Source organism: Ogataea philodendri (genome assembly GCF_020536065.1).
Source record: "Ogataea philodendri strain CBS6075 chromosome Unknown scaffold6, whole genome shotgun sequence".
Lineage (NCBI taxonomy): Eukaryota > Fungi > Ascomycota > Pichiomycetes > Pichiales > Pichiaceae > Ogataea > Ogataea philodendri.
This window is the reverse complement of record NW_025764087.1, coordinates 440,154-462,883: the sequence shown is the minus strand read 5'-3', so window position 1 is coordinate 462,883 and position 22,730 is coordinate 440,154. Positions and strand designations below refer to the sequence as shown.

Sequence of the window (22,730 nt, the reverse complement as noted above, 5' to 3'; positions counted from 1 at the left end):
ATAGTCATGAGTTGTTCCTCTGTTCAACAAGCTGCGTGCACCGTCGCAGACGGGTCTCGACGTCCATGTAGAACGTTGTTTGTTCCAACGTATTGGCCATGTATAGCTGGATCAGCCGCGTGGAATTCAAAACCACCGTGTAAAACCGTTTTTTCAGCTGTCCCAGGCCGTCCAGAACATGACACATGTCCTCATGCCCCAGGGAAACCAGTCTGACCACGGCCTCTCGCGTCTTGACGTCTTTGAACAGCCCGTCCCACTCGTCCAGCCGTTGCTGGATCTCCTCGTACCGTGCGAGCTGGGAGTCCAAACTCTTCAGGTTCGCTACCACCACGCGGTACTTGTCCTCGAACGGCACGGCCGTGTCCGCTGGGCGAATCACCAGCTCGTGCAGCCCGATCTGCCGCGCTTTCTCAAACAAGTCAACAATACCGTCATGAACCCCCATCAACTCGGCCAATCGCGTCGACAGCTCGTTCAGCCGCGCGTTCACATCGCCACTCCCTTCAAGCACCGCTTCCAGCATCACCACGCGTGCCTCCAGCGCCTCCAGCGTCTGTTGTAGCGACATGTTGATCCAGATAATTACAAAGGGTATTACCTAAGCAAAATTATAATTCTTTGGAAAAGTCGTTCTCTCCTGTTGTTGCCATCAAAAGCTACGTACTACAAAACAAGCCAATAGAATAGCAAGATAATTAAAAATGGTAAGTATCTCAATTGCTTCACAACAAAGCCGCGTACAGGCCGCCAACTAACCTCTCTAGTCAAGATCCGGGTATGTTTCCACCAATTCAAAAGACTGCTAACGTTCTAGTGTTGCTGTTTCCGATGAAGCATTGAAGGCTTTCAACGACCTCAAGCTCGGCAAGAAGTACAAATTCATCATCTACAAGTTGAACGACGCCAACACCGAAATTGTTGTCGACTCCACCTCCACCGACGACTCTTACGACTCGTTCTTGGAGAACCTGCCAGAAAACGACTGTAAATACGCCGTTTACGACTTTGAGTACGAGATCGGCAAGGGCGAAGGTAAGAGAAACAAGATTGTCTTTTACCAATGGGCCCCAGACACCGCCAAGGTCAAGGCCAAGATGGTGTACGCTGCCTCCAAGGACGCTCTTAGAAGAGCCTTGAACGGTGTTTCCACCGACATCCAGGGAACAGACTTCAGCGAGGTCGCTTATGAGAGCGTTCTTGACAAGGTCTCCAGAGCAGCAGGCTCTCATTAGTGTAAACCAGATGTATAGTTTAACTTCGTTATCTGTGTTACCCGGCCGATCCAAAAGGCCTGTTTTTTCAGGACCGTATTTTTTGGGGGTAAGAAGTTCCAGATTACACAGGGCTATCGAGTAAACATGCCTTCTGTTGGGAAAGATAAGCTTCCACGGGCGAATTTGGAGCAGAAGATCATGATCATCGATCATTTCCACAACTCCAAGCGCCCTCAGAGCGAGACCGTGGACTTTTTCCGCGATCAGTTCTCCATTTCCACGTCCAGCTTCTCCGAGTGGCTCAAGAACGAGGCCGAGCTGCGATTGCGCTACCGCGAGGCCCACCAGGCCGACTCTGCCACGTCCAAGTCCATGCGCAGCTCCAAACGCAAGTTGTCGTTCAAATACGAGCCCATCAACCGCGCCATGCACAAGGTGGTGGAGGATCGGCTGGCACAGAACTTGCCCATCACCGAGCCCATTCTGCGCGAGTACTGGGCCAAGTTTGCACGGGAGTACGGCGTGGACGACCCGAAACGGCTGGAGAGCTTCAGTCACGGGTGGCTGTCCACTTTTAAGAGGAGACACGGGTTGTTTAAGAAACAGATGCGGATGGCCAAGACGGACGCCAACACGTCGATGCGCGGTTCGGAGCCGTCGTCGACCTCTTCCACCACCGCCAACGGCAACACGGACCCGGAATTGTCCAACATTATGCCTTCTTCCGACTACTCGTATCCTAGTACACAGCCACCAAATTACGACCACCAGCTTACTCAGCCACAACCGGCGTTCAGCAACACCAGGCAGCAGCAGCAGCGGCACGACCAGGCCGAACAGCACGAGTACCTGCTGATGGAGTCGAACGAGAACAACGCGGCCGCGCAAACGTCGACCCCAACCGCCGATCGGTACCAGCCGTACGAGGTTGGTCAGATGATAAATAATTCAGGGCCCAACGGCCAATCTAGATCGCTCGCAACGCCAAGTGTCATGTCATTCACGCCAAAACCGCCCCACCAACAGCAGACTCAGCCCGCCACGCACAACGGCTCGTTCAACTCTGCCTCGGCCCAGTTCCAGTCGCAGATCTCTGGCTACCTGCCCATGGACAACCGGTTCCCTGTGGCAGCTCCCAGACAGCCGCGTGCCGAGGCCAACGAGCCCGACTTTGGCGTGGACATCGCCGACATGGAGAAGCTGCTTTTCGTTTATTCGGAGCGGTTTTTCCAGCAGTACGGCTACCAATTCAGCAAATCCAAAGAAATCTTTGACGCGTTCAAAACCAAATTCATGGAAGAGAAGCTTATCTACAGCTCCAACGGACCCAAACACGGGTCCACAGTGGACGAGATGTTCATGAGAAGAATACGATAAAGAACAGAAACGGAACACCCTTTTGCATTTAATAATCCTCTATCACAACTCCAAACCCCTAATGTGCATCTCTCACAGGCTGACCAGCACTCTGTTGATGCTGTTGTTGTATCATTCCGGATTCGTACTGCTCCTGCTGAACATTGCTACCATTTAGAGCCTCCGAGCTCTCGATCTCGTGGAAATCCAAGATCTCGCTGTACATCATTATTCTCCAGGTATCCAGAGGCAAGTCTGCATCGTTGAAACTCCAGTCGAACTTCTCCTCAGCGGACGGTTCATCCGAAGGGTCGTGGTACGGACTGAGGTACGGATGCGACAGTGCCTGTTCTGCGTTGAAACGTTTGCGAGGGTCGAAAACAAGCATCTTGGACAGCAAGTCCACGGCCTCTGGCTCGACACCTTTAAATCGTTCGGTCAATGGAACAGGCTCTTTGTGTGGCAGCGACTGGACAAATCTCAGTGTGTTTTCGGAGCAAATTGTATCAATAACGTCTGCTGGCGGAGACCCCAATAGCTCGGTGATGATGGAAAACTGGTGAACGTGGTCTTTACCAGGGAACAACGGCTTGCCTTCGATCATCTCTGCGAAAATACATCCTGCAGACCAGATGTCCACCTCTGTGTCATACTTTTGCCAGGTGAGCATGATTTCTGGAGCACGGTAGTACCGTGTCGACACATATCCTGTCATTTGCGGGTCCTGGATTCTTGCCAATCCAAAGTCGCAGATCTTCAGGTCGCAGTTCTCGTTAATTAAAATATTGCTAGGCTTCAAGTCTCTGTGGATAACCCCCGCAGAGTGCACGTACTTCAGTCCACGTAGAATCTGGTACAAAAAGTACTGGATGAACTGTTTTTCCAACGGCCGCGACGTGAGCAGTCTATGCAAATCTGTTCCTTGCAACTCTGTCACGAAATAGATGTCTTCCAACGGAGAAAGAAAGATATCGTCCAACGAAATCAGGTTCTCGTGTCGTAGATGGTTGAGCAGCTTGAGCTCGCGATACGTCCTCTTTGCCAACACCGCTGTGGAAAACGGTTTCATCACCTTCTTGATGGCGACGTTCTGTTGTGTCAGTTTATCCTTCGCAGAACACACCAAACCAAAGGCCCCCATTCCCACGGGGTTCAGGTCGGTGTATCTGGAGGTCGTCTCGAAGACCGTGCCGAAAATCTGGGTTCTTGTGAACTCTTGCGTCATGGGAACATACAATAATTAGAACTGTTTTTTTTTTTGGAGGAAAACCTCTGCACTGTTTCTTAAGGCTTGGCGAGGCGAGCAGCACCAAAACAGAACATCCGATGGAGTGGTGGACGAATTTGAGTTTTTATGGGGGGAGGCAAACAGCCATGTTGGCCCACGGCAGAACGCCCGTACTCTATACCGATCTTTGCCACCGGTGTGACGCCACCCTAGCAGTCCCAGATCGGGCTCTATCGGTGCGCCCCACCATTTTTATGAAACCGCACATCCGTACACCGTCGTAAATCTTTTTTTTTTAATTCTCGGGCTACAAAGATTAAATTTATCTGATTCTACAAGCATGGGATCTCTCAAAGCGTCCGAGCTAGACGCCCAATTCGACTGCTACAACGACAAGTTTGTGTTTCCGACCTTTGGGTCGATGGGACTGGAGGGTCCAGCCGAGGAGAAGGTGAATTACCTGTGTGGGAACTCCCTCGGGCTGATGCCCAAAAGTGTGCCCCGGGCCATCAACGACGAGCTGGACGCCTGGGCCGCCAGAGGAGTCGAGTCGCATTTCCGCCACCCTAATGAAGGTACTGGCGGCACCGCGTGGATGGATATCGACCTGCCTGTGGTCCCACTCTTGGCTCCGATCGTGGGAGCCAAGACTTCGGAAGTTGCATGCATGGGAACGCTAACGATGAACCTGAACTCGTTGCTATGTGCTTTTTACAAGCCAACCAGCCAGAAGTACAAGATTCTGTTTGAAAAAGGTGCTTTCCCGTCCGACTACTATGCATTTCTCAACATGGTCAAATTGCACGGGTACTCCGAGTCTGCGTTGATCCAGATCGAGCCGAGAGAAAACGAGTTCACGTTGCGCACACAAGACATTCTGGATGCGATCGACAAGAACGCCGAGTCCTTGGCACTGGTGTGTTTGCCAGGAATCCAGTACTATACTGGACAATATTTCGAGATTGAGAAAATTACCGCTTTTGCACAGTCGAGAAACTGTGTGGTTGGCTGGGACCTCGCGCACGCGGTGGGAAACGTGGATCTGAAACTCCACGACTGGAACGTTGATTTTGCCGCTTGGTGTTCGTACAAGTACCTAAATGCGGGCCCTGGAGCCATTGGAGGAATTTTCGTTCATGAGAAACACTGTGAAGCATCACGGCCACGGCTTGCGGGGTGGTGGGGAAATAACGCAGAAGAACGTTTCAAGATGCTTGAGAAGTTCACACCCATTGAGAGTGCGTTGGGCTTTCGCCAGTCCAATCCGAGCGTGATTGACGTTGTGTCACTTAAAGCTTCTTTAACCACCATGCACGAATGTGGTGGCATCAATAAGCTTCGCGTAAAGAGCATGCAGCTGACTCGGTTTTTGGAATCATTGTTGCGGAAGTCGCCGTACTATCGCAGCGCAGAAAAGCAAGGCGATGACGCTGCTCCACACTTTGTTATCTTGACTCCGTCTGACCCTGACCACAGAGGAGCCCAGTTATCGCTGTTGTTCAAGCCAGAAAGCGTGATGGACAAGATCTTCAGCTACCTCAACTCGCGCGGCGTGATCTGCGACGAGCGGCGTCCGGACGTTATCAGATTGGCCCCCACGCCTGCATACAATAGCTTCCTCGACTGCGAAAAATGCGTTACCCTGCTTAATCACGCATTTTCCAGCTTGACATAACTGTGGTGGTGGCACCCGTAGTGGCGCCTCCAATTCCCGGGCCCAAACAATAAATTGCGGCTGGCGGCTATTATAAAACCGTGGCATACGTTAACAAAATTCACGTGACCAGATCTAATAGTGAAAAATCTTAAGCTTCACCCTGGATGGTGCAAGGCATTACTGAGGACGTCATCTTGAAAGCTTTTTTGCTTTATAAGTCTTCTCTCAGACCTGGAAAAAGTCCATATTGATCCCAATGACTGAGTCCATTTCTGAAAGTCTAGCTTCTGGTCACAACGACACAGAGCTTCCGGAGGTCAGTCTCTCGAGCTCCAGAGAGTCTGTTTCCAATGTTGCGATCGAGAAGTACGAAGACGACTACATCCCTGCCTTGGACTATTTCAAGGAGACCTTCAATGATCCTGTTTCCAAAGCCGGCAGATACGTTAAGTCGTTGTTCCCGATTTTAGGCTGGATTGGCCACTATCCATTTACTCCGTCCTGGGTTTACAGTGACTTTGTTGCCGGTGTGACCGTTGCCATTGTCCTGGTGCCCCAATCCATGTCTTACGCCCAATTGGCCGGCTTGTCTTCCGAGTACGGACTGTATTCGTCGTTTGTTGGTGTTTTATTCTACGCCCTCTTTGCCACGTCCAAGGACGTTTCTATCGGACCGGTTGCTGTTATGAGTTTGGAAGTCGGAAGACTTATTGCTCGTGTGCAAGACAAGCACGGAGATGAGTACTCTGCCCCAGAGATCGCCACCATGGTGGCACTGTTGTGTGGTTCTATTACCCTCGGTATCGGTCTTTTGAGACTCGGATTCATCGTCGAGCTTCTTTCCTTGCCGGCCGTGCTTGCCTTCATGTCCGGTTCCGCTTTCAACATCTTTGTTGGACAGGTCCCATCCTTGATGGGTTACAATAAGCTCGTCAACACCAGAGCTTCATCATACAAGATTGTCATCGAAACGTTGAAACATTTGCCACACACCAAGGTCGACGCCGCTTTCGGACTGGTGTCTCTATTTATTCTCTACGCCTGGAAGTTCACCACTTCGCGTCTGTACAGACGTTATCCAAGACAGAAGATCTTCTTCTACCTGGAACAGCTGAGAACCGCCATCGTCATCATCTTCAGTACCTTGATCAGTTACCTCATCATTAGACACCACAAGACCAAGCACGCCTTCAGTGTCAACGGAAATGTTCCTTCTGGACTGAAACACGTTGGTGTCATGAGCACTCCACCCCGTTTGGCCAGCGACATCGCTTCCGACCTTCCGGCTGCAACCATCATTCTGGTGTTGGAACACATCTCTATCTCCAAGTCTTTTGGAAGAATCAACGACTACAAGATTAACCCTAACCAAGAGCTGATTGCCATTGGTGTCACCAACCTTATTGGAACGTTCTTCAACGCCTACCCAGCCACCGGATCTTTCAGTAGAACTGCTTTGAAGGCCAAGTGTGGTGTCAAGACTCCGTTTGCTGGTATTTTCACCGGAGCTTGTGTGTTGCTCTCCATTTACTGTTTCACCGATGCTTTCTACTACATTCCTAAAGCCGCTCTGTCGGCCATTATTATGCACGCTGTTGGCGACTTGCTTGCCTCTTACAAGATCACCTGGAACCTGTGGAAAGTGCAACCTCTGGACTTTGCCATCTTCATCATCGGTGTCATCATCACTGTGTTTGCGTCGATCGAGGACGGAATCTACTTTGTTGCCTGTGCCTCTGCCGCTTCCCTGCTGTGGAAGCTGTGTAAGCCAAACGGAACGTTCTTGGGAAGAGTGCGTGTTGTCGAGGTGGTGGACCCTGTGCTCACCAACCCTGAAGACGGCTCCTACGACGTTTCCAACAAGAAGGCTGCCGAGAGAATTGTCACCAGACCCGTTTACAGAACACACTACAGATGGGTTCCATTGCAGCACAACAACCCATACGGCAGCTCGCGTGTGCACACCGAGTTTGTCAATGAAAAGGTGTATGTTGCTCCGCCTCCACCAGGAGTGATTGTTTTCCGTCCTGCTGAGTCGTTTGTGTACACGAACTCGTCGAGACAGATCGACCTGGTGCTGGACGAGGTGAAGCGTGTGACGAGACCGGCTCTCGTCAAGACAGAAAAGACGTTCAACAACCCAGGACCATTGAAGATCAATTGGCTCAACAAGGTGAGAAAGACCACCAAAGAACACGTTCCAGAGACCAGACCGCTTTTGAAGCTGCTCCACTTCGATTTCACGCAGGTGACGTCTGTGGACGCGACGGGAGTGCAGGCCTTGATCGATCTGAAAAAGACGATCGATATCTATTCGGGCCAGTCTTACGAGATCCACTTCTCGGGAATCATTAACCCATGGGTCAAGAGAGCGCTTATTAACGGAGGATTTGGACGCAATGTCCACGAAGATAGACACGAGGAGTATCCGACTGCAGACGAGTCTGTGGAGGAGGAGCTCGAGGAGATTGAGGCCAAGCCAAGAGTGCGCGAGGTTGACAGACACGTTCTGGAAGCCGGTCTTGGACCTAACTCCTCGAACGTGGTGTATTCGCTCACGGGAACGAATTACCCATGTTTCCACTTCGACATTCCTTCGTACACCTATTTGGATGAGTAGATTAGATAATTTAATTTGGACGAGCAATAACGGAATTTAATCGTGAAATATTATTTTTCATAGTTTATAAATTTCTCCAAATGGTGGCTGGAGAGATTGTGGTGATTTCGCTGGACCAATTGACTAGTACTGTTGAGGACGTGTTGATCCGTGTGATCAACCGGGGATACAACAAGCCGCGGTTCCGGTACGGTGTGATCGACACGCCGCGGATCAAGAACTCGGTTCTGCGAGATCTGAGCATCTTGGAGGTGGAAAACTCGTACTTGGCACTGTTTCTGGCTCCCAAGACGGAGCTGACTGTGGTCGAGGATCAGGACGCTCAAAGTCTGACGCGAATGTTTGTGAACGAATGGGACTCGCTGGAGTTTGACGGGACGTACTCGGACCAACTGGACAGTGATGGTCTTGAGGCACGAATAGTTGGCACTGTTGGGGTGAAAAAGACAGGATCCGAGTACGAGTTGACTGCACTCACATCGTTTTATCCGAAGCTGTCCACTACCCTGCTTGATTTCATGCACGGGTTCTGCAAACGGCTGGGAGCCCCGAAAACCGTGGTGGACGTTATCTACGAGCACGAGCTGGTGGACTTCTACGAGAAACACGGCTACTGCACCACGAAACGCACGCGGTGCGAGATCGACCCGCAGACGGGCTATGTGAAAGGCACAAGGCTCGAGGATGGTATCCGTGCGACGCGCAACTTTGTTTTGGTGGAGATGGAGAGACAGCTATAACTGCTTCTAGTGCTGATGTAAGCGGAGCGAGTGGAAAAAATTCTGAGTCAACGTTGATGTATAAAACCTGGTTTTCAGGGATTAGAACCTATTCGAAAAAAGTAGTACGACCACGCAAAGGACTGCAAGTTTTGAAAATGAGCGGCGAGTTTAATAGAGAGCAGTTGGAATCTGTTTTGAAGCGCAGATTTTTCTACGCCCCTGCTTTTGAGATTTACGGAGGTGTTTCTGGACTTTACGACTATGGTCCACCGGGATGTGCATTGCAGGCCAACATTGTTGATGTTTGGAGAAAGCACTTCATTTTGGAGGAGGACATGCTGGAGGTGGACTGCACGATGCTGACGCCGCACGAGGTGCTCAAGACCTCTGGTCATGTGGACAAGTTTGCTGACTGGATGTGCAGAGACCTGAAAACAGGCGAGATCTTCAGAGCGGACCATTTGGTCGAGGAGGTGCTGGAGGCCAGACTCAAGGGAGATAAGGAGGCCCGTGGTGAGAAGGTCGAGGAAGTTGAGGAGGACGACCAGAAAAAGAAGAGAAAGAAGAAGGTCAAGGAGATCAAGGCGGTCAAGCTCGAGGACTCTGTTGTGGAGGAGTACGAGACGATTCTGGCCAAGATCGATGGTTATTCTGGCCCGGAACTCGGTGACATCATGGTCAAGTACAACATTGGCAACCCTGCTACCGGCGAGCCATTGGAGAAGCCAATGGCGTTCAACTTGATGTTTGAGACCGCCATCGGTCCATCTGGCCAACTGAAGGGTTACCTGCGTCCAGAGACCGCCCAGGGCCAGTTTTTGAACTTTTCCAAGTTGCTGGACTCCAACAACGAGAAGATGCCGTTTGCTTCTGCCTCCATTGGAAAGTCGTTCAGAAACGAGATTTCGCCAAGATCGGGACTTTTGCGTGTGAGAGAGTTCCTGATGGCCGAGATCGAGCACTTTGTGGATCCGCTCGACAAGAGCCACGCCGGGTTCAAGTCCGTCGAGAACATCAAGCTCACTTTCTGGCCAAAAGAGGTCCAGGAGAAGGGTTCTACAGAGACCTCCAAAATCACCGTTGGCGAGGCTGTGCGTTCCGGAATGGTGGACAACGAGACCTTGGGATACTTTTTGGCCAGAATCTACTTGTTCTTGATCAAGATCGGTGTCAACCCTGACAGACTCAGATTCAGACAGCACATGTCGAACGAGATGGCCCATTATGCCCAGGACTGTTGGGACGCAGAGCTGCAAACCTCGTATGGATGGATCGAGTGTGTTGGTTGTGCCGACAGATCGGCCTACGACCTGACTGTGCACTCTGCTAGAACCAAGGAGAAGCTGTGTGTCAGAGAGACTTTGCCCGAGCCAAAGGTGGTTGAGAGACTCGAGTGCCAGATCGACAAGAAACGGTTTGGTCCAAAGTTCAGAAAAGACGCTCCAAAGGTGGAGCAATGGCTTTTCTCCAGAACCGAGTGCGAGCTCGAGGACCTGGCCAAGGAGCTTGACGAGAAGCTCAAGATCACCGTCCAGATCCCAGAGACCACTATTCCAGAAGTTGAGATCCCAGCCGAGCTGCTCAAGATCGAAAAGGTCACCAAGACAGAGCACGTCAGAGAGTACATTCCGTCTGTGATTGAGCCATCGTTCGGTATTGGCCGTATTCTCTACTCTATATTTGAGCACTCGTTCTGGTCGAGACCAGAGGACTCTGCCAGATGCGTTCTTTCTCTGCCACCATTGGTGGCTCCAACCAAGGTGTTGCTGGTGCCATTGTCCAACCACGAGACTTTGCAGCCTGTGTTGCAAGTTGTTAAGGACAAGCTCAAGTCGAAGCAGATTCCGTTCAAGGTGGACGACTCGTCGGCTTCGATTGGTAAGAGATACGCCAGAAACGACGAACTGGGAACCCCATTCGGCATCACCATCGACTTCGAATCGATCAAGGACAACAGTGTCACTTTGAGAGAAAGAGACTCCACTCTGCAAGTTAGAGGATCTATCGAGTCAGTGGTCGAGGCAATCGTCAACATCACATACAACCAAGTTTCCTGGAAAGAGGGAACCAAGCACCTCGAGAGCTTTGAGTCCAAGGCCGACGAATAGGCGTGCTACCCGTATATATATAATATAGCTGGCTTGAAATTCATTGTCCCGGAGAACTACACCCGTGCACCGCACAGATTTCGACAACAGCATAAAAACAATTAGAACAGCTTTTCACGAGACTGCATGGAACATTCTTGCGCTACAGCCTGAGTTTAGTGTATCGTTGCTTGTGTCACTATGGATTCCCGAGAAAACAGCGGTCCGGTTCCGCTAGCGGGCCAAGCGGCCCTGCCCAGATACAAGGGCACGTACAATGTGAACGCATTGGCAACCGAGTCCCATGATACAGATTCCAGTGTTGAGCCGTTGCAGGAGGACCTGGACACCCAAAAATCGGACACAGATCAGGACGAGCCTCTGGGATCAGTGCCCGTTCGCAAAACCCCGGACTTCTTTCAGCCCGTCATGAATATAAGCGATGCGAACAATGGCAGTACCGCGTCATTGCCGTCCCAGCAGGGCGAGTACGAGGGAAAAGCGCCCGATTTGGACACAGAGCCCAAGCTGATGTCGAACCTGAGCTCGCCCGTGCGCGTGCTGCACCACAAGCAGGGGTCAATCGGCGACATGCTCAGCGACAAGGACGATCAGGGGTCTAGAACTTTGCGTCAGTCCACAGCCACGGAAAAATCAAACTACTCGCATATCATCGATAACTACCAGGACGGCCCGGACTCGCCGTCCAGAAACACCAGGTCCGAGCCCGAACACATACCCAGATCTTCAAACGGGTCGAATCTGGCACTTGGTGGCCGAACGTCGAACGGCTCTGCCAACCTCATGAACGGGTCAGATCTCCGACCCGACAAACTGGGGCCTCCGTCCAACAGGTCTGCGTCGTCGTCGATCTCGTCCGCGCGCAAGCCCGTCTCGGTGGCCACAACGCCCTCCTCGGAAACCAAGAAGAGCAAGATCAAGTCCAAGAAGATGTTTGGCAACATCACCAGCTTCGTTTCAAGTTTGAGTGCTTCTTCGTCCAGATCGGCCACTCCGTCGCGCATCATTTCGGAACCGTACGACTACGTCCGGCACCAGCACGTCGAGTACGATCCAGACTCCCAAACATACATTGGATTGCCCGAGGAATGGAAAAAGGCCCTTGCTGCTCAAGGTGTTACCGTGGAGGACCAGAAACGCAACCCCCAGGCCGCCAACCAGGTCATCAACTTCTTCAACACAAACTACAACGACACCTCTAACAAATACATGAAGGTCCAGGGCCACCAGTCGCAGCGCAGCAACGACAACGACGACAGTTTGAGCGACAGTGATTTCAAAACCCCAAATCTCTCGTCAGCTACGCAGTTCGATCCGTCCAGCGCCAAGACCACCACCACGAGTCCATCCAGCTCGCGTCTCCTGGCCACCCCAATATCCTACCAGAAAGAGCCAACATTTTCTGCGCCTGACAACGACCCAGAGTTCATTCCTCGAAGACACGCTCCTCCGCCGCCATCTTCCGCAAAGGCCACTCCGGCCATGTCGATGTCGTCCAAGAGCCCGCTCGTGGGAACTATATCGCGGATTCCTTCTGGGTCCAAGAAAACGGCGGCCTCGTCGCCGTCCTCGATCATCGGCAGTCTCTCGCGGAGATTTGGCTCCGGCCATGGCTCTGCCTCCACGAGCGTCCGTTCCGAACGTCCACAAATTTTGCATCTGGGAGAGATGCTGCCGGGCCAAGCAGGCCAAGCAGGCCAAACAAGCCAGACCCCTGCTCAACAGGCTGTGCCGATCTCTCCTCCGTCGAATCCGAAAAGAGAGCAGGCAGTTTTCGACGCCAACAAGGAGCTTCCAATTCCTGTTCCGCAACGACAGGCTCCTGCCGTGCCGCCGACCTCGCCGCCCGCGGTGCCCGTGAAGGACAAGACGCCGGAGAAGAAGGACACTATCACCGCGGTGATACCTCCGATCCCGCTGGTGAAGCCAAAGTCTGGTAAAACACCGCTCACCGAGGCAGAACAGGAGCGCAGACGCGAGCTGCGCAGAGCCAAGGAGAGAAAGTGTCTGCAACGACTGACGGAGATCTGCTCGGCCGAGGATCCAAACCAGAAGTACAAGAACCTGGTCAAGGTGGGCCAGGGAGCGTCTGGCGGAGTGTACACGGCAACAGACCTGGAAACCAGTCATTGCGTGGCCATCAAACAGATGGAGCTCGAAAAACAGCCCAAGAAGGAGCTCATCATCAACGAGATTCTGGTGATGAAGGGCTCGAAGCACGACAACATCGTCAACTTCATCGAGGCGTACCTGATGAAGAGAAACTTGTGGGTGGTGATGGAGTACATGGAAGGAGGATCACTCACAGACATTATTATTCAAAGCGTTCTGACGGAGGGACAGATGGGTGCTGTTTGTCGCGGAACGTTGCAAGGACTCAAGTTCTTACATTCCAAGGGAATCATCCACAGAGACATCAAGTCCGATAATATTCTGCTTTCGCTTGAAGGAGACATCAAGCTGACTGATTTCGGGTTCTGTGCGCAGATCAAGGACTTTTCCGCCAAGCGTAACACCATGGTGGGCACGCCGTACTGGATGGCTCCCGAGGTGGTCACCAAGTCGGACTACGGTCCAAAAGTGGACATCTGGTCGTTGGGAATCATGACGATCGAGATGATCGAAGGTGACCCGCCATACATGAACGAGACCCCGTTGCGCGCGCTTTACTTGATCACCACGAACGGAAAGCCGACTCTGCACGACCCGGAGGCCTTGTCCGAGGAAATGATAAGCTTCCTGGACAGCTGTTTGGAGGTGGACGCTGAGAAACGGTTAACGGCTGTGCAGCTGCTGGACTCGCCGTTCATTAAAAACGCAGACGAGTACTCGTCGCTCGCCCCGCTCGTCAAGATGGCCCAGATGCAGAAGCTCGCAGAACGGTCAGAAAGCGAAGACAACGACCCATAGATAAGCATATACCTTGTTTAGGCGTAAGCATACAATTTCTATTGTACAATTATTCACATACTATCCTCGTCGTCCTCGTCGTCGTCGTCCTCAGGAGAACTCACAACAACGTACTTGGACTGGACAAAGAACAGCTTCACCACCGTCTTGCCCTTGTTGTCAAACTGGTAAAAGTTACCCATCGGAACCTCGAAAGAACACCCCGACACCACAACAAACGGACTGTGCGACAACGTCACCTCTAGCACGCCCTGTATCACGAAGAAGATGAAGTAGGTGTCGTCGTTGGACTTGATGGCTTTGCGCGAGCCAACAGGGATCTCGATGATCCCGCCTCCGCTGAACTCGCTGTCCTGGTCAAACAGCGTGGCAATCCGGAAAAACTCCTCGCTGTTCTTGATGATGGATATGTTTTTCGACTTGTTAGGGGCCCATGCGACGGTCCGCTCGATCTGGTTCTCAGACCCAGGACCTTCGAACACAGGGATCGTCAGTGAGTTCTTCTGTAGCCACTCACCGCCGTCCAGCTGCTGCGCTTCCTCTTGCTCGTTCTTCTGCTCCTCAACGGGCTGCTCCACAATCTTGGGTTGAACAGCAGCCGGCACCGGCTCCTCGCTCTGCACCCGCGGGGTCCTGCTTCTTCGCCGTGTCTTTGTCGTTGGGGTCACCGACGACTGTCTTCTCTTGCGCGTCACCGGCTTGGCCTCAGGACGGTGCAGAACGTCCTTGATCTGCTTCACATACGTGCCATTCTCGGTCCGCGTTTCGTAGATGATCTTCTCGTTTCTCCACCACGCCACAGGCGTCACTCGGGTTCTGGAAGACCGTCTTACACCCGAATCGCTCACAGGAGTTTCTTCTTTGGGCCGCGAGACTTCCTCCACAGAGTTATCGTTCTGCTTGACCAGAGGAAGCGAGTCCTCAGAAATGCTCACGACCTCTTCGTCCTCGTCGTTGTCCACGACCCCCTCGTCATGAGCGTCCGAACGCTCGAAGTCGGAGTCTGCCGACTCCTGTATCTGTTCTTCCTCCGGCTCAGGCTCGGATTCCTGGTCTGAAATGACAAGTTTGGAAGTTTTGGCTGGCTTCTTCTGGAGAGCCATGTTTTTCGTGATAGAGGCAAACTGGTGCGCCCGCGTGGACTTCGATGCCGTATTCACCGGTGGTTCATCTTCCGACACCTCTTCGCTATCGACGTCCAAGATACTGGACTTGGAGCCCGGCCGCACGTCTTTTTTCAACGGTGACGGCTGCAACGACTTGGGAGATTTCGACACCGACTGCAGCTGCGAGGACGCTGGCGAGCCATTGACAGAAGCCTTCTTGCGCACGTTGGGTCTGATCGGAGACCCCATCTGGGTGGCTGCGTTGATTATCTCATCAGCATCGTCTGAATCGCTTTTATCTTGGTCTTCATCGCTGGACGAGATCAGCAGCATACTCAAACTGCCCTTCGGCTTAGCTGGTCTGGATTTGGGACTCTTTGTTGGAGTTTGCGCCTGAGATTTGTGTGCCTTGAGTTGCTGGTACCGTTGCGAGAGTCGTTTATTAGGAGAAGTGTTGATTTTTTGGTTATTAGGAGACTCGTATTCTTCGTCAGAAAGAAAGAAGTCTTTCAGATCTTCCAGCCCGTTCTCGTTCTTCTTGGGTGTTCGCGTAAGAAAGAAGCCTGTTTTCCGGCCGACTTTGCCCGGAGGCTCGAACACCTCGCTTTTTCGATAGCTCATGGAAGATGATAGTAAGAGTTGATGGAAATGGAGTGGTTTTTCTAGACTTTGTTGGATCTATAACGATTGTGCAATTATCCAACCAACAATCGCAAGGCTCAAACGCGTAATTTGTCACGATTCTAAAAAATTGGAACCAATGGTAAACCCCCAAACCCTATATCAGATTGTTTAGTTTGTTTATTTTCGATATTAGAAATAAAATCGACGCGATATGGAGGAAACTTTTTTTTCTTCTCTTTCAACTATAAAGAGGTCGATCGACCCTGATTTTTATATATCGTTACAATTAGCCACCAATTGCTAGTTCAATGGTACCACCTCGTTAGATTCCCCGTCGTGATAAGCGCGCATCTCAACCTTGAAGTCTGCACACGCGACTCCAAAAGTCTTCAAAATTAAAGCTTGTCTAACATCCAAAACGTCACCTTCGTTGACAACTTTGTATGGCTCAGGGAGGGTGATTTTTCCAGACACAATCTTGGTTGGCAGCTTGAATTTGTTACGCAAAGTTGGCTCCATCGAATGCGACATTGGAACGTCTTCCTCCTCAGGAACTTGTCCTCCACGAGAGTACACAATCCCTTCTGGAATCACAAACGTTATTGGCGACTTGGACTTGGCTCTTGGATAGTCAGACTTGACGTATGCGTTGAAGTATGCCTTAACAGTTTCTGGTTCTTCGTCTGTAAATAGCAGTCCGATCAGTCCATCTGTGTATTGAACGATCTTGTGTAGGTTGTCTTTGTATTCCTGTTCTGGAGACTCTCCCAGAGCCTTCTCAAGAACCTTTCTCTTTCCGAGGATCAACTTGGATCCGACCCAGTCTCTGCGGATATCCTGCAAAACAGGAGTTCTAACGTCCTCCAAACCAAGCACCCACGTGTACTTGTGGGCGTCCAGAGCAGCTCTAACCTCATCGAAGATTCTGTTCTTGTTCTCACGACCCTTTTTGTCGGTCTGCGCCAAAGTGACGAGCTTAGATCTCTTCGAACGAGGCATCTTTAGCTTAATCTAAAATTTTTCAATCTAGCTAAATATTTTTCAAATATTTTTTCATCCCGTTTCCAGAAATGGGATCCTTGATTAAATAATCTGATTGAAGGCAAAAGGAAATCAAAGGCGATCTAAGAAAGAACAGACGGAGTTTTTGTGGGGGGAAAATCGCATAAATAACACCAAATAGCAGCATTTCACACGCTTTGAGGTCCATAAACAACATCTCAGTATGACCAGGCAGCTCAATCCAAGGAAGTCCAAGACTCATACAAGAAACTCTTCAGAGTCCCAGGAACACGATATCAATCGGTTTGACCAGGAAATGGTCGACGCAGACTTTGAGACAGAAGACCAGGACGAGGAGGACGCCGTGCTCACAAGACTTGCAGGCAACTACAGGCGCTTCTCTGAGTCCCAGAACAGACTGCACCACGATTCTGGCGAAGACATCGAGTCTCGCACCACTTACGATTATGACGAAGAGGAAGAGGAAGAAGAGGAAGACGACCTCATGCGCTCGTTTCACGGAGCCCTCGGGACAGCGTCTAGCGCACATGGCGCTCAATTGGAACTCAACCTGGCCAACGCCCTTGGAAGCTCTTCGCGGTCAGAACATTCCGTTGGCACCTCCAGAGACGATAACGAAGACCACGACTCTGCCCACCAAGACCACGAGATCGGCATGTTCAGAAGCGCTCTGGGAAGAATGTTCCCCGGTGCAGGCTTCGGAGAGGTGTTTGGCAGCATAACCCGAATCTCAGAACTCGTTAATGCACTTAAAGAACACCAAGATCCATTTATGATTTTAGAAACCTTGAACGAACTGTCCGAACGATTATTGATGATGAACGGCATCATGGCCGAGCGCAACTTACCGTCATACAAACTGGCACAGTCCATTGTGTCCATCATCGAGAACCCTATGTACCAAGAAGACTTGGAGGTTCAGTTGGTGGCGTGCCGTTGTCTTTACAATTTGCTGGAAGTCAACACCGATGCGGTTCACGACGCAGTCTCTGCAGGAGCGATCGAAGCGCTTCAGTCCAAACTCATAGAAATCAGTTACATCGATTTGGCAGAACAGGCTCTGCAGACTCTGGAAATGATTTCCAGAGAATGCGGCCGAGAAATTCTACTCAAAGATTGTCTTCCTGCATGCTTGATGTACTTGGACTTCTTCACAATCCACGCACAACGGAAAGCGCTTTCCATCGCTGCCAATTCATGCAAGAACGTTCCTTTATCCAAATTCAACCTCCTGAACGAGGCTTTCCCAATAATAGAGCGCGTGGCCATTGAATATTCCGACTCTGCATGTTTGGAGAGCGCATGGCTTGCCATCTCACGAGTGATCAAGAGTTTTGACCGAGAACCACAGTTATTGGAGCTCCTCATTAACGAGAAGCTTATCAAGAAGTTGTTGACTCTTCTTCCTAGCTGTTTGGGTAGAGGAAGACATTCTAACAATTTTATAGGGTTCGGTTCGTGCCTTAAACTCATCAAGTCTCTCTCAGTCATTGCAAATGCATCTCCAAAACTATCGAACGTTTTACTTGAAAACGGAGAGATTGGGAAAATGATCCTGTCGTCAATCGCTGGTTACGAAAAGACAGACAAAGAGGAGAACGTCGCAGGGACAGCCGAACAGCAGGTGTCCGTTGAGGCACTTATGGCCACACCAAAGGAGCTGATACTTGCTATAATCAATCTGATTGCACCAATACTTCCATTCTGTGAATTTGATCAAAGCTCTACCAAGGCCACTGATGTTGGTAACTACCGCGGATACAGAAGCTCGCGTGATCGGTTGAACTCAAACAAAGCGAGAATCGAGTTATACAACAGCGAAGAGAATGTCAAGGCGTTTGAATTGTTCATCCAGGAGATGTTCCCATTGATTCTTAACATTTACTCTTCGACGGTGGATTACCAAATAAGAAGGCTCGGATTGGTTTGTCTAATCCGTTTGGTTGGTTCAGCCAAAACTGACCAGCTCTCCAATCTTGTCCAAACATGCAACATAACTTCTTTGTTGGCATCAATCGTGACTCATGGACACCACGTTTTAAAGAAGGGAACGAACACAAGCGGATCGATCCACGAAATGAGACCATATGTTCTGATGTACGGGGCATTGGTGGTCACAGATATGCTCTTGGTGAAGGCACCCAATGTGTTTTTAGCAGACTTCGAAAGGGAAGGCCTCATCGCTCACGCACAGCAATTCACAGAAGATCTCGCAGCAGACGAGAGAGTCTCCAAAGCACTTGGGGAACACAGCGTTGGGGAAGACGATGGACAGATGGACGATATTGATTCTGAAGAAGAATTCGACCAAGAAAGCTCAAACGTGAGCCAGCAAGAACACGTTCATCATGGCGATTCCAAACACGTCGAAGATGTTGATGATGAGTCTAACGAGCAAGCCGATACATCAGATTCACCAGACGACGACGACGAAGAAGACTCTTACATGCCTCGACCTGTTTACGACTACACGCTTGAAAGTGATGGTGTAGCTGCTCTCACAATGGACGCGTTACTGACAGAGCTTGCAAAAGCTGGACAAACTCTCAGAAAAGATTACTTTTCAGTCAAAGCCACTACTCCTCATCTGTCTTCTTCGCAAACGGCACGGCTATTACAGCTGAAAACTATCTTCGACAATGCTCACTCTTTGAAATATCAAGACTGGTTAGAGCTTTGGCGCAGGTTTGCGGAAACTTGTGGTTTTGTCAAAGGCGGAAGACAGATATCGAGTTATGAGCTGATATCATCAGGAGTGATACCACTTCTTTCTGAGCTGTTTAATGACGAGTCTGCACATGAGAGTTCAGAGTGTTTAAGAGCATTCCAAGAAATCTTTTGCTCAACATTCAGTCCTTTGGGCAACAACGAACATTTGCCTCTGGTATATTTTGTCAAAAAGCTTGAGGAAGCATTGAGTCGTACAGAGTCTTTTGAGATTATCAGCTCTGGCGCAAACTGGAACTCTTCCAACATGAATTCAAGAGCATCGTCGATGGCTAAACAGGTTAAACTCAAACTGACTCCTGATGATTCAGAACAAGGAGGAAGACAATTGATGCTGATGGTGCACGCAATTGCTACATTCAAGTCTATCAACGAGTTTTTGAAGCAACGTGCCGACGGAATGCGTGGTTTAATGAGAGCGATTTCGATTCCAACACCAGTGTCTCAAGAAAGCGAGACACCGTACCATCTGGAATTCACAATCAATGGGGAAATCATCCCGCACGGAACGACTATTTATGGAGCTATTCACCGGTCTTTGCAAACGGAGTCCAACGACATTGTTCCATCACGCAAGATCTGGACCGCTGTTCCTCACGAGGTGCACTATAGAAGGGTCGAAGGCGAATCCCCGGAATACGACGAGGATTTGTATCCAGCAGAGGGAATCGATGATTCATTGGAGTCTCTTGGAGACGAGTCTACTGTTCAGATACTGAAACTCCTGCAGATACTTTATGCAGTGAACGGTTCAACACGTAATCCAGGGGCTTCCGAAACGTTGTTCCTAAACTACAAACTGACTGCAAAACTGAACCGTCAATTGGAAGAGCCTTTGATTGTTGCCAGTGGGACGTTGCCGGACTGGAGTGTCCATATCACGCGACAAGTTCCATTCTTGTTTCCAATCGACACAAGAGTGTTCTTTTTACAATCCACATCGTTTGGGTTTTCTAGATTGATCAACCTTTGGCAAAACAGATCCAGCCAAGAAGACCACGACGGGTCAAGCTCGTCTGCCAGCAGCGCACCGCAGCTTGGAAGGCCCGTTAGGCACAAGCTTAGATTGTCCAGAAAGAAGCTGTTGCAAGGAGCGGTCAAAGTTATGGACGGGTATGGAACAATTCCTGGTCTTTTAGAGATTGAGTATTTCGATGAAGTTGGAACTGGGTTGGGTCCAACTTTGGAGTTCTATGCTAACGTCTCCAAAGAATTTTCGAAGGCAAAGATCAATATGTGGCGAACCAATGGTGGTGCACGCTATCGCGATTCCGAATCGTCATCATCATCTGACTCTGAAAACGAGTATGTGAAATTCGAGACAGGTTTGTTCCCACGACCACTACATTCACCAAGCAGCAAGATTCTGCACCTGTTTTCTGTGTTAGGACGATTTGTTGCTCGGTCATTACTTGATTCCCGCATCATTGATTTTGAGTTTAATCCGCTATTTTTCGAGATTGCCAAAGAGCTCGACACAAAGAGCTGGAGAACATTATCACGGACGCAGTCAATCGAGAGGGTTGGAAAGGTGGATCCAGGACTAGCCAAGGCTCTCTCGCATTTGGCTAAGTATTTGGATGTTTATGCCGAGGTTCCTGAATCGTATCGGTCTGAGGTTGAAATTGACGGGTCCAAATTGAGCGATTTGTCGCTAAACTTCACTCTACCTGGATACGAGGATGTCGACCTCATCCCTAACGGTCAAGATGTTGAGGTTTCGCACCTAAATTTGGCTCAGTACATCGACAAGGTGGTTGACATGACAATCAAATCAGGAGTTCGTTCGCAGATCCGGTCGTTTGTGGAAGGCTTTTCAGCCGTGTTCCCGTACTCATCGATGACCATTTTCTCTTCAGGGGAGCTTGTCAGACTGCTTGGCAACGGGGAGGAAGACTGGTCGTACGATACCTTAATGAGCGCTGTCCATGCTGACCACGGCTACACAACAGAATCAGCAAGCGTGCAAAGGTTATTGGAGATTATGAGCGAGTTTTCGTCGGACGAGCGCAGAAAGTTTCTACAGTTCCTGACGGGGTCGCCGAAATTACCGGTTGGCGGGTTCAAGGCTCTGAGTCCAGACTTGACTGTGGTTCTTAAACATTCGGAAGATGGTTTGCAACCTGATGATTATCTCCCAAGTGTCATGACATGTGCCAATTATCTCAAGTTGCCGGACTACTCATCAAAGAAAGTGATGCGCAAACGATTGATAACGGCAATGACCGAAGGAGCAAACTCATTCTTACTTTCATAAATGTTTAATAATACTAGGTACCTATTTAGTTTCCACGAACCCATCCGTTGAGCTTGGAAAGCCAGCTCTGGGCCTGGTCGTTAGAGTTGCTGAGGCCTTGTTTTGTCTGTTGGATCAGCTTGGAGCTGCCGTCCTTGACGTTTTCGTTGACCTGGTTAAGGTAGTTGTTGAGGTTATTCTGTGCCTGATCTTTCTGCTTTAACACTTCTTCGTACTGCTTCTTAGCAGCATCCTGAGCCTCCTGAGACTTGGCCTTTCTCCATCTCAACCAGCTGCTCTGGGTCTCGTCGTACTGCTTCTTGGCCTGCTTGGACTGTTCATCGTAATAATCGTACAATTTCTGGGCAGACTCCTTGGTCTTGGCAGCAAACAGACCGGTCTTATCGCTCAGAGCACCGATGTGCTCGTTCGCAACCTCGCCGGCCAGCTGGCCAAAGCCTGCGATGGCCCTGTCGGCCTCCTTGGCAATGTCCTTATCGGAGAGCTGGCCACGGAAATTGTCGGTAAACTTCTCCACGTTCTTCTGTCCGGCCTCCAAGGCCTCGGAACCTCTCTGCTTCACGTTCTTGGACCACTCGTTCAGACGCTGCTCAGTGTCCTTCAACACGTCCGAGCCGTACTTTGACAGGTTGTCACGTGCACTGTCCAAATTCTTCTTTGCGGCTTCCAATTCCTTGTTGGAGTCGTCTTTTTTAGACTCACCCCATTGGAGCCACCCCTTCTTGTGTTTAGAGGCCTTGTCCTCCGCCTCGTAGTACTTCTCCCACGCAGAAGCATAGGCGCTCTGAGCAGATTCCTTGGACGAGCCAAAGAATGAACTAAATCTATCTTTCGAGCTCTCCAGACGGTCAATCACACCAGAACCTGCCGAGTTGACAGAATCCTTTATTTGGCTACCGGCCTGCTGAGCATTCTCCTGAATGTTGGAATTCTTCTCGTTAATCCACGAGCTGGCCGAATTCTTGAACTCCTCAGCCTTCTGAACTCCAGCGTTGTAGGCCGAATCACTGTAAACCTCCACCTTTGGAGGAGGGTTCCAATTGTACAGCCCCAATTGATCAACGTTGCGGCCGTGATTGTATTGCACATCATAGATGTACAAACCAGTCAGCCCGGTGGCCAAAGCCAAAATATATCTGTTTGCGAATTTACCTGAAGTCATTTTGTTTTCCTGG

General features: G+C 50.4%; 19 protein-coding genes across 19 annotated transcripts; 9 read left to right on the top strand and 10 right to left on the bottom strand.

The window, feature by feature from the left end:
* Positions 1-4: 4 nt before the first annotated feature.
* Positions 5-571, bottom strand: OGAPHI_005263 (uncharacterized protein; the record flags this gene model as incomplete). Its single annotated transcript, XM_046206429.1, has 1 exon — positions 5-571. The coding sequence occupies one exon, from the start codon at positions 569-571 to the stop codon at positions 5-7; it is 567 nt and encodes a 188-aa protein (XP_046060196.1).
* A 133-nt stretch (positions 572-704) lies between these two features.
* OGAPHI_005262 (uncharacterized protein) lies at positions 705-1,235 on the top strand (the record flags this gene model as incomplete). The annotated part of the gene is made up of 2 exons (XM_046206428.1): positions 705-740; positions 846-1,235. The coding sequence occupies 2 exons, from the start codon at positions 705-707 to the stop codon at positions 1,233-1,235; spliced, it is 426 nt and encodes a 141-aa protein (XP_046060195.1).
* OGAPHI_005261 (uncharacterized protein) lies at positions 795-1,930 on the bottom strand (the record flags this gene model as incomplete). The annotated part of the gene is made up of 2 exons (XM_046206427.1): positions 795-1,711; positions 1,822-1,930. 2 exons carry the CDS (start codon positions 1,928-1,930, stop codon positions 795-797), a joined length of 1,026 nt encoding a protein of 341 aa, XP_046060194.1.
* On the top strand, positions 1,362-2,594 carry OGAPHI_005260 (uncharacterized protein; the record flags this gene model as incomplete). Its single annotated transcript, XM_046206426.1, has 1 exon — positions 1,362-2,594. One exon carries the CDS (start codon positions 1,362-1,364, stop codon positions 2,592-2,594), a length of 1,233 nt encoding a protein of 410 aa, XP_046060193.1.
* Positions 2,595-2,652: 58 nt separating this feature from the next.
* Positions 2,653-3,798, bottom strand: OGAPHI_005259 (uncharacterized protein; the record flags this gene model as incomplete). Its single annotated transcript, XM_046206425.1, has 1 exon — positions 2,653-3,798. One exon carries the CDS (start codon positions 3,796-3,798, stop codon positions 2,653-2,655), a length of 1,146 nt encoding a protein of 381 aa, XP_046060192.1.
* A 343-nt stretch (positions 3,799-4,141) lies between these two features.
* On the top strand, positions 4,142-5,476 carry OGAPHI_005258 (uncharacterized protein; the record flags this gene model as incomplete). The annotated part of the gene is made up of 1 exon (XM_046206424.1): positions 4,142-5,476. One exon carries the CDS (start codon positions 4,142-4,144, stop codon positions 5,474-5,476), a length of 1,335 nt encoding a protein of 444 aa, XP_046060191.1.
* Positions 5,477-5,714: 238 nt separating this feature from the next.
* Positions 5,715-8,078, top strand: OGAPHI_005257 (uncharacterized protein; the record flags this gene model as incomplete). Its single annotated transcript, XM_046206422.1, has 1 exon — positions 5,715-8,078. The coding sequence occupies one exon, from the start codon at positions 5,715-5,717 to the stop codon at positions 8,076-8,078; it is 2,364 nt and encodes a 787-aa protein (XP_046060190.1).
* On the bottom strand, positions 6,087-11,915 carry OGAPHI_005254 (uncharacterized protein; the record flags this gene model as incomplete). Its single annotated transcript, XM_046206419.1, has 5 exons — positions 6,087-6,386; positions 6,498-7,902; positions 8,270-8,378; positions 8,907-10,762; positions 11,572-11,915. The coding sequence occupies 5 exons, from the start codon at positions 11,913-11,915 to the stop codon at positions 6,087-6,089; spliced, it is 4,014 nt and encodes a 1,337-aa protein (XP_046060187.1).
* OGAPHI_005256 (uncharacterized protein) lies at positions 8,159-8,818 on the top strand (the record flags this gene model as incomplete). Its single annotated transcript, XM_046206421.1, has 1 exon — positions 8,159-8,818. One exon carries the CDS (start codon positions 8,159-8,161, stop codon positions 8,816-8,818), a length of 660 nt encoding a protein of 219 aa, XP_046060189.1.
* OGAPHI_005255 (uncharacterized protein) lies at positions 8,956-10,908 on the top strand (the record flags this gene model as incomplete). The annotated part of the gene is made up of 1 exon (XM_046206420.1): positions 8,956-10,908. The coding sequence occupies one exon, from the start codon at positions 8,956-8,958 to the stop codon at positions 10,906-10,908; it is 1,953 nt and encodes a 650-aa protein (XP_046060188.1).
* On the top strand, positions 11,089-13,818 carry OGAPHI_005253 (uncharacterized protein; the record flags this gene model as incomplete). The annotated part of the gene is made up of 1 exon (XM_046206418.1): positions 11,089-13,818. The coding sequence occupies one exon, from the start codon at positions 11,089-11,091 to the stop codon at positions 13,816-13,818; it is 2,730 nt and encodes a 909-aa protein (XP_046060186.1).
* Positions 13,819-13,871: 53 nt separating this feature from the next.
* Positions 13,872-15,545, bottom strand: OGAPHI_005251 (uncharacterized protein; the record flags this gene model as incomplete). The annotated part of the gene is made up of 1 exon (XM_046206416.1): positions 13,872-15,545. The coding sequence occupies one exon, from the start codon at positions 15,543-15,545 to the stop codon at positions 13,872-13,874; it is 1,674 nt and encodes a 557-aa protein (XP_046060184.1).
* OGAPHI_005252 (uncharacterized protein) lies at positions 14,878-15,321 on the top strand (the record flags this gene model as incomplete). The annotated part of the gene is made up of 1 exon (XM_046206417.1): positions 14,878-15,321. One exon carries the CDS (start codon positions 14,878-14,880, stop codon positions 15,319-15,321), a length of 444 nt encoding a protein of 147 aa, XP_046060185.1.
* A 303-nt stretch (positions 15,546-15,848) lies between the features above and the next one.
* Positions 15,849-16,547, bottom strand: OGAPHI_005250 (uncharacterized protein; the record flags this gene model as incomplete). Its single annotated transcript, XM_046206415.1, has 1 exon — positions 15,849-16,547. The coding sequence occupies one exon, from the start codon at positions 16,545-16,547 to the stop codon at positions 15,849-15,851; it is 699 nt and encodes a 232-aa protein (XP_046060183.1).
* A 226-nt stretch (positions 16,548-16,773) lies between these two features.
* On the top strand, positions 16,774-21,555 carry OGAPHI_005246 (uncharacterized protein; the record flags this gene model as incomplete). The annotated part of the gene is made up of 1 exon (XM_046206410.1): positions 16,774-21,555. The coding sequence occupies one exon, from the start codon at positions 16,774-16,776 to the stop codon at positions 21,553-21,555; it is 4,782 nt and encodes a 1,593-aa protein (XP_046060179.1).
* On the bottom strand, positions 17,106-17,456 carry OGAPHI_005249 (uncharacterized protein; the record flags this gene model as incomplete). Its single annotated transcript, XM_046206414.1, has 1 exon — positions 17,106-17,456. One exon carries the CDS (start codon positions 17,454-17,456, stop codon positions 17,106-17,108), a length of 351 nt encoding a protein of 116 aa, XP_046060182.1.
* On the bottom strand, positions 17,607-18,752 carry OGAPHI_005248 (uncharacterized protein; the record flags this gene model as incomplete). Its single annotated transcript, XM_046206413.1, has 3 exons — positions 17,607-18,126; positions 18,239-18,307; positions 18,673-18,752. The coding sequence occupies 3 exons, from the start codon at positions 18,750-18,752 to the stop codon at positions 17,607-17,609; spliced, it is 669 nt and encodes a 222-aa protein (XP_046060181.1).
* On the bottom strand, positions 19,305-19,978 carry OGAPHI_005247 (uncharacterized protein; the record flags this gene model as incomplete). The annotated part of the gene is made up of 2 exons (XM_046206411.1): positions 19,305-19,741; positions 19,939-19,978. The coding sequence occupies 2 exons, from the start codon at positions 19,976-19,978 to the stop codon at positions 19,305-19,307; spliced, it is 477 nt and encodes a 158-aa protein (XP_046060180.1).
* Positions 21,556-21,580: 25 nt separating the features above from the next.
* On the bottom strand, positions 21,581-22,717 carry OGAPHI_005245 (uncharacterized protein; the record flags this gene model as incomplete). The annotated part of the gene is made up of 1 exon (XM_046206409.1): positions 21,581-22,717. The coding sequence occupies one exon, from the start codon at positions 22,715-22,717 to the stop codon at positions 21,581-21,583; it is 1,137 nt and encodes a 378-aa protein (XP_046060178.1).
* Positions 22,718-22,730: the final 13 nt, after the last annotated feature.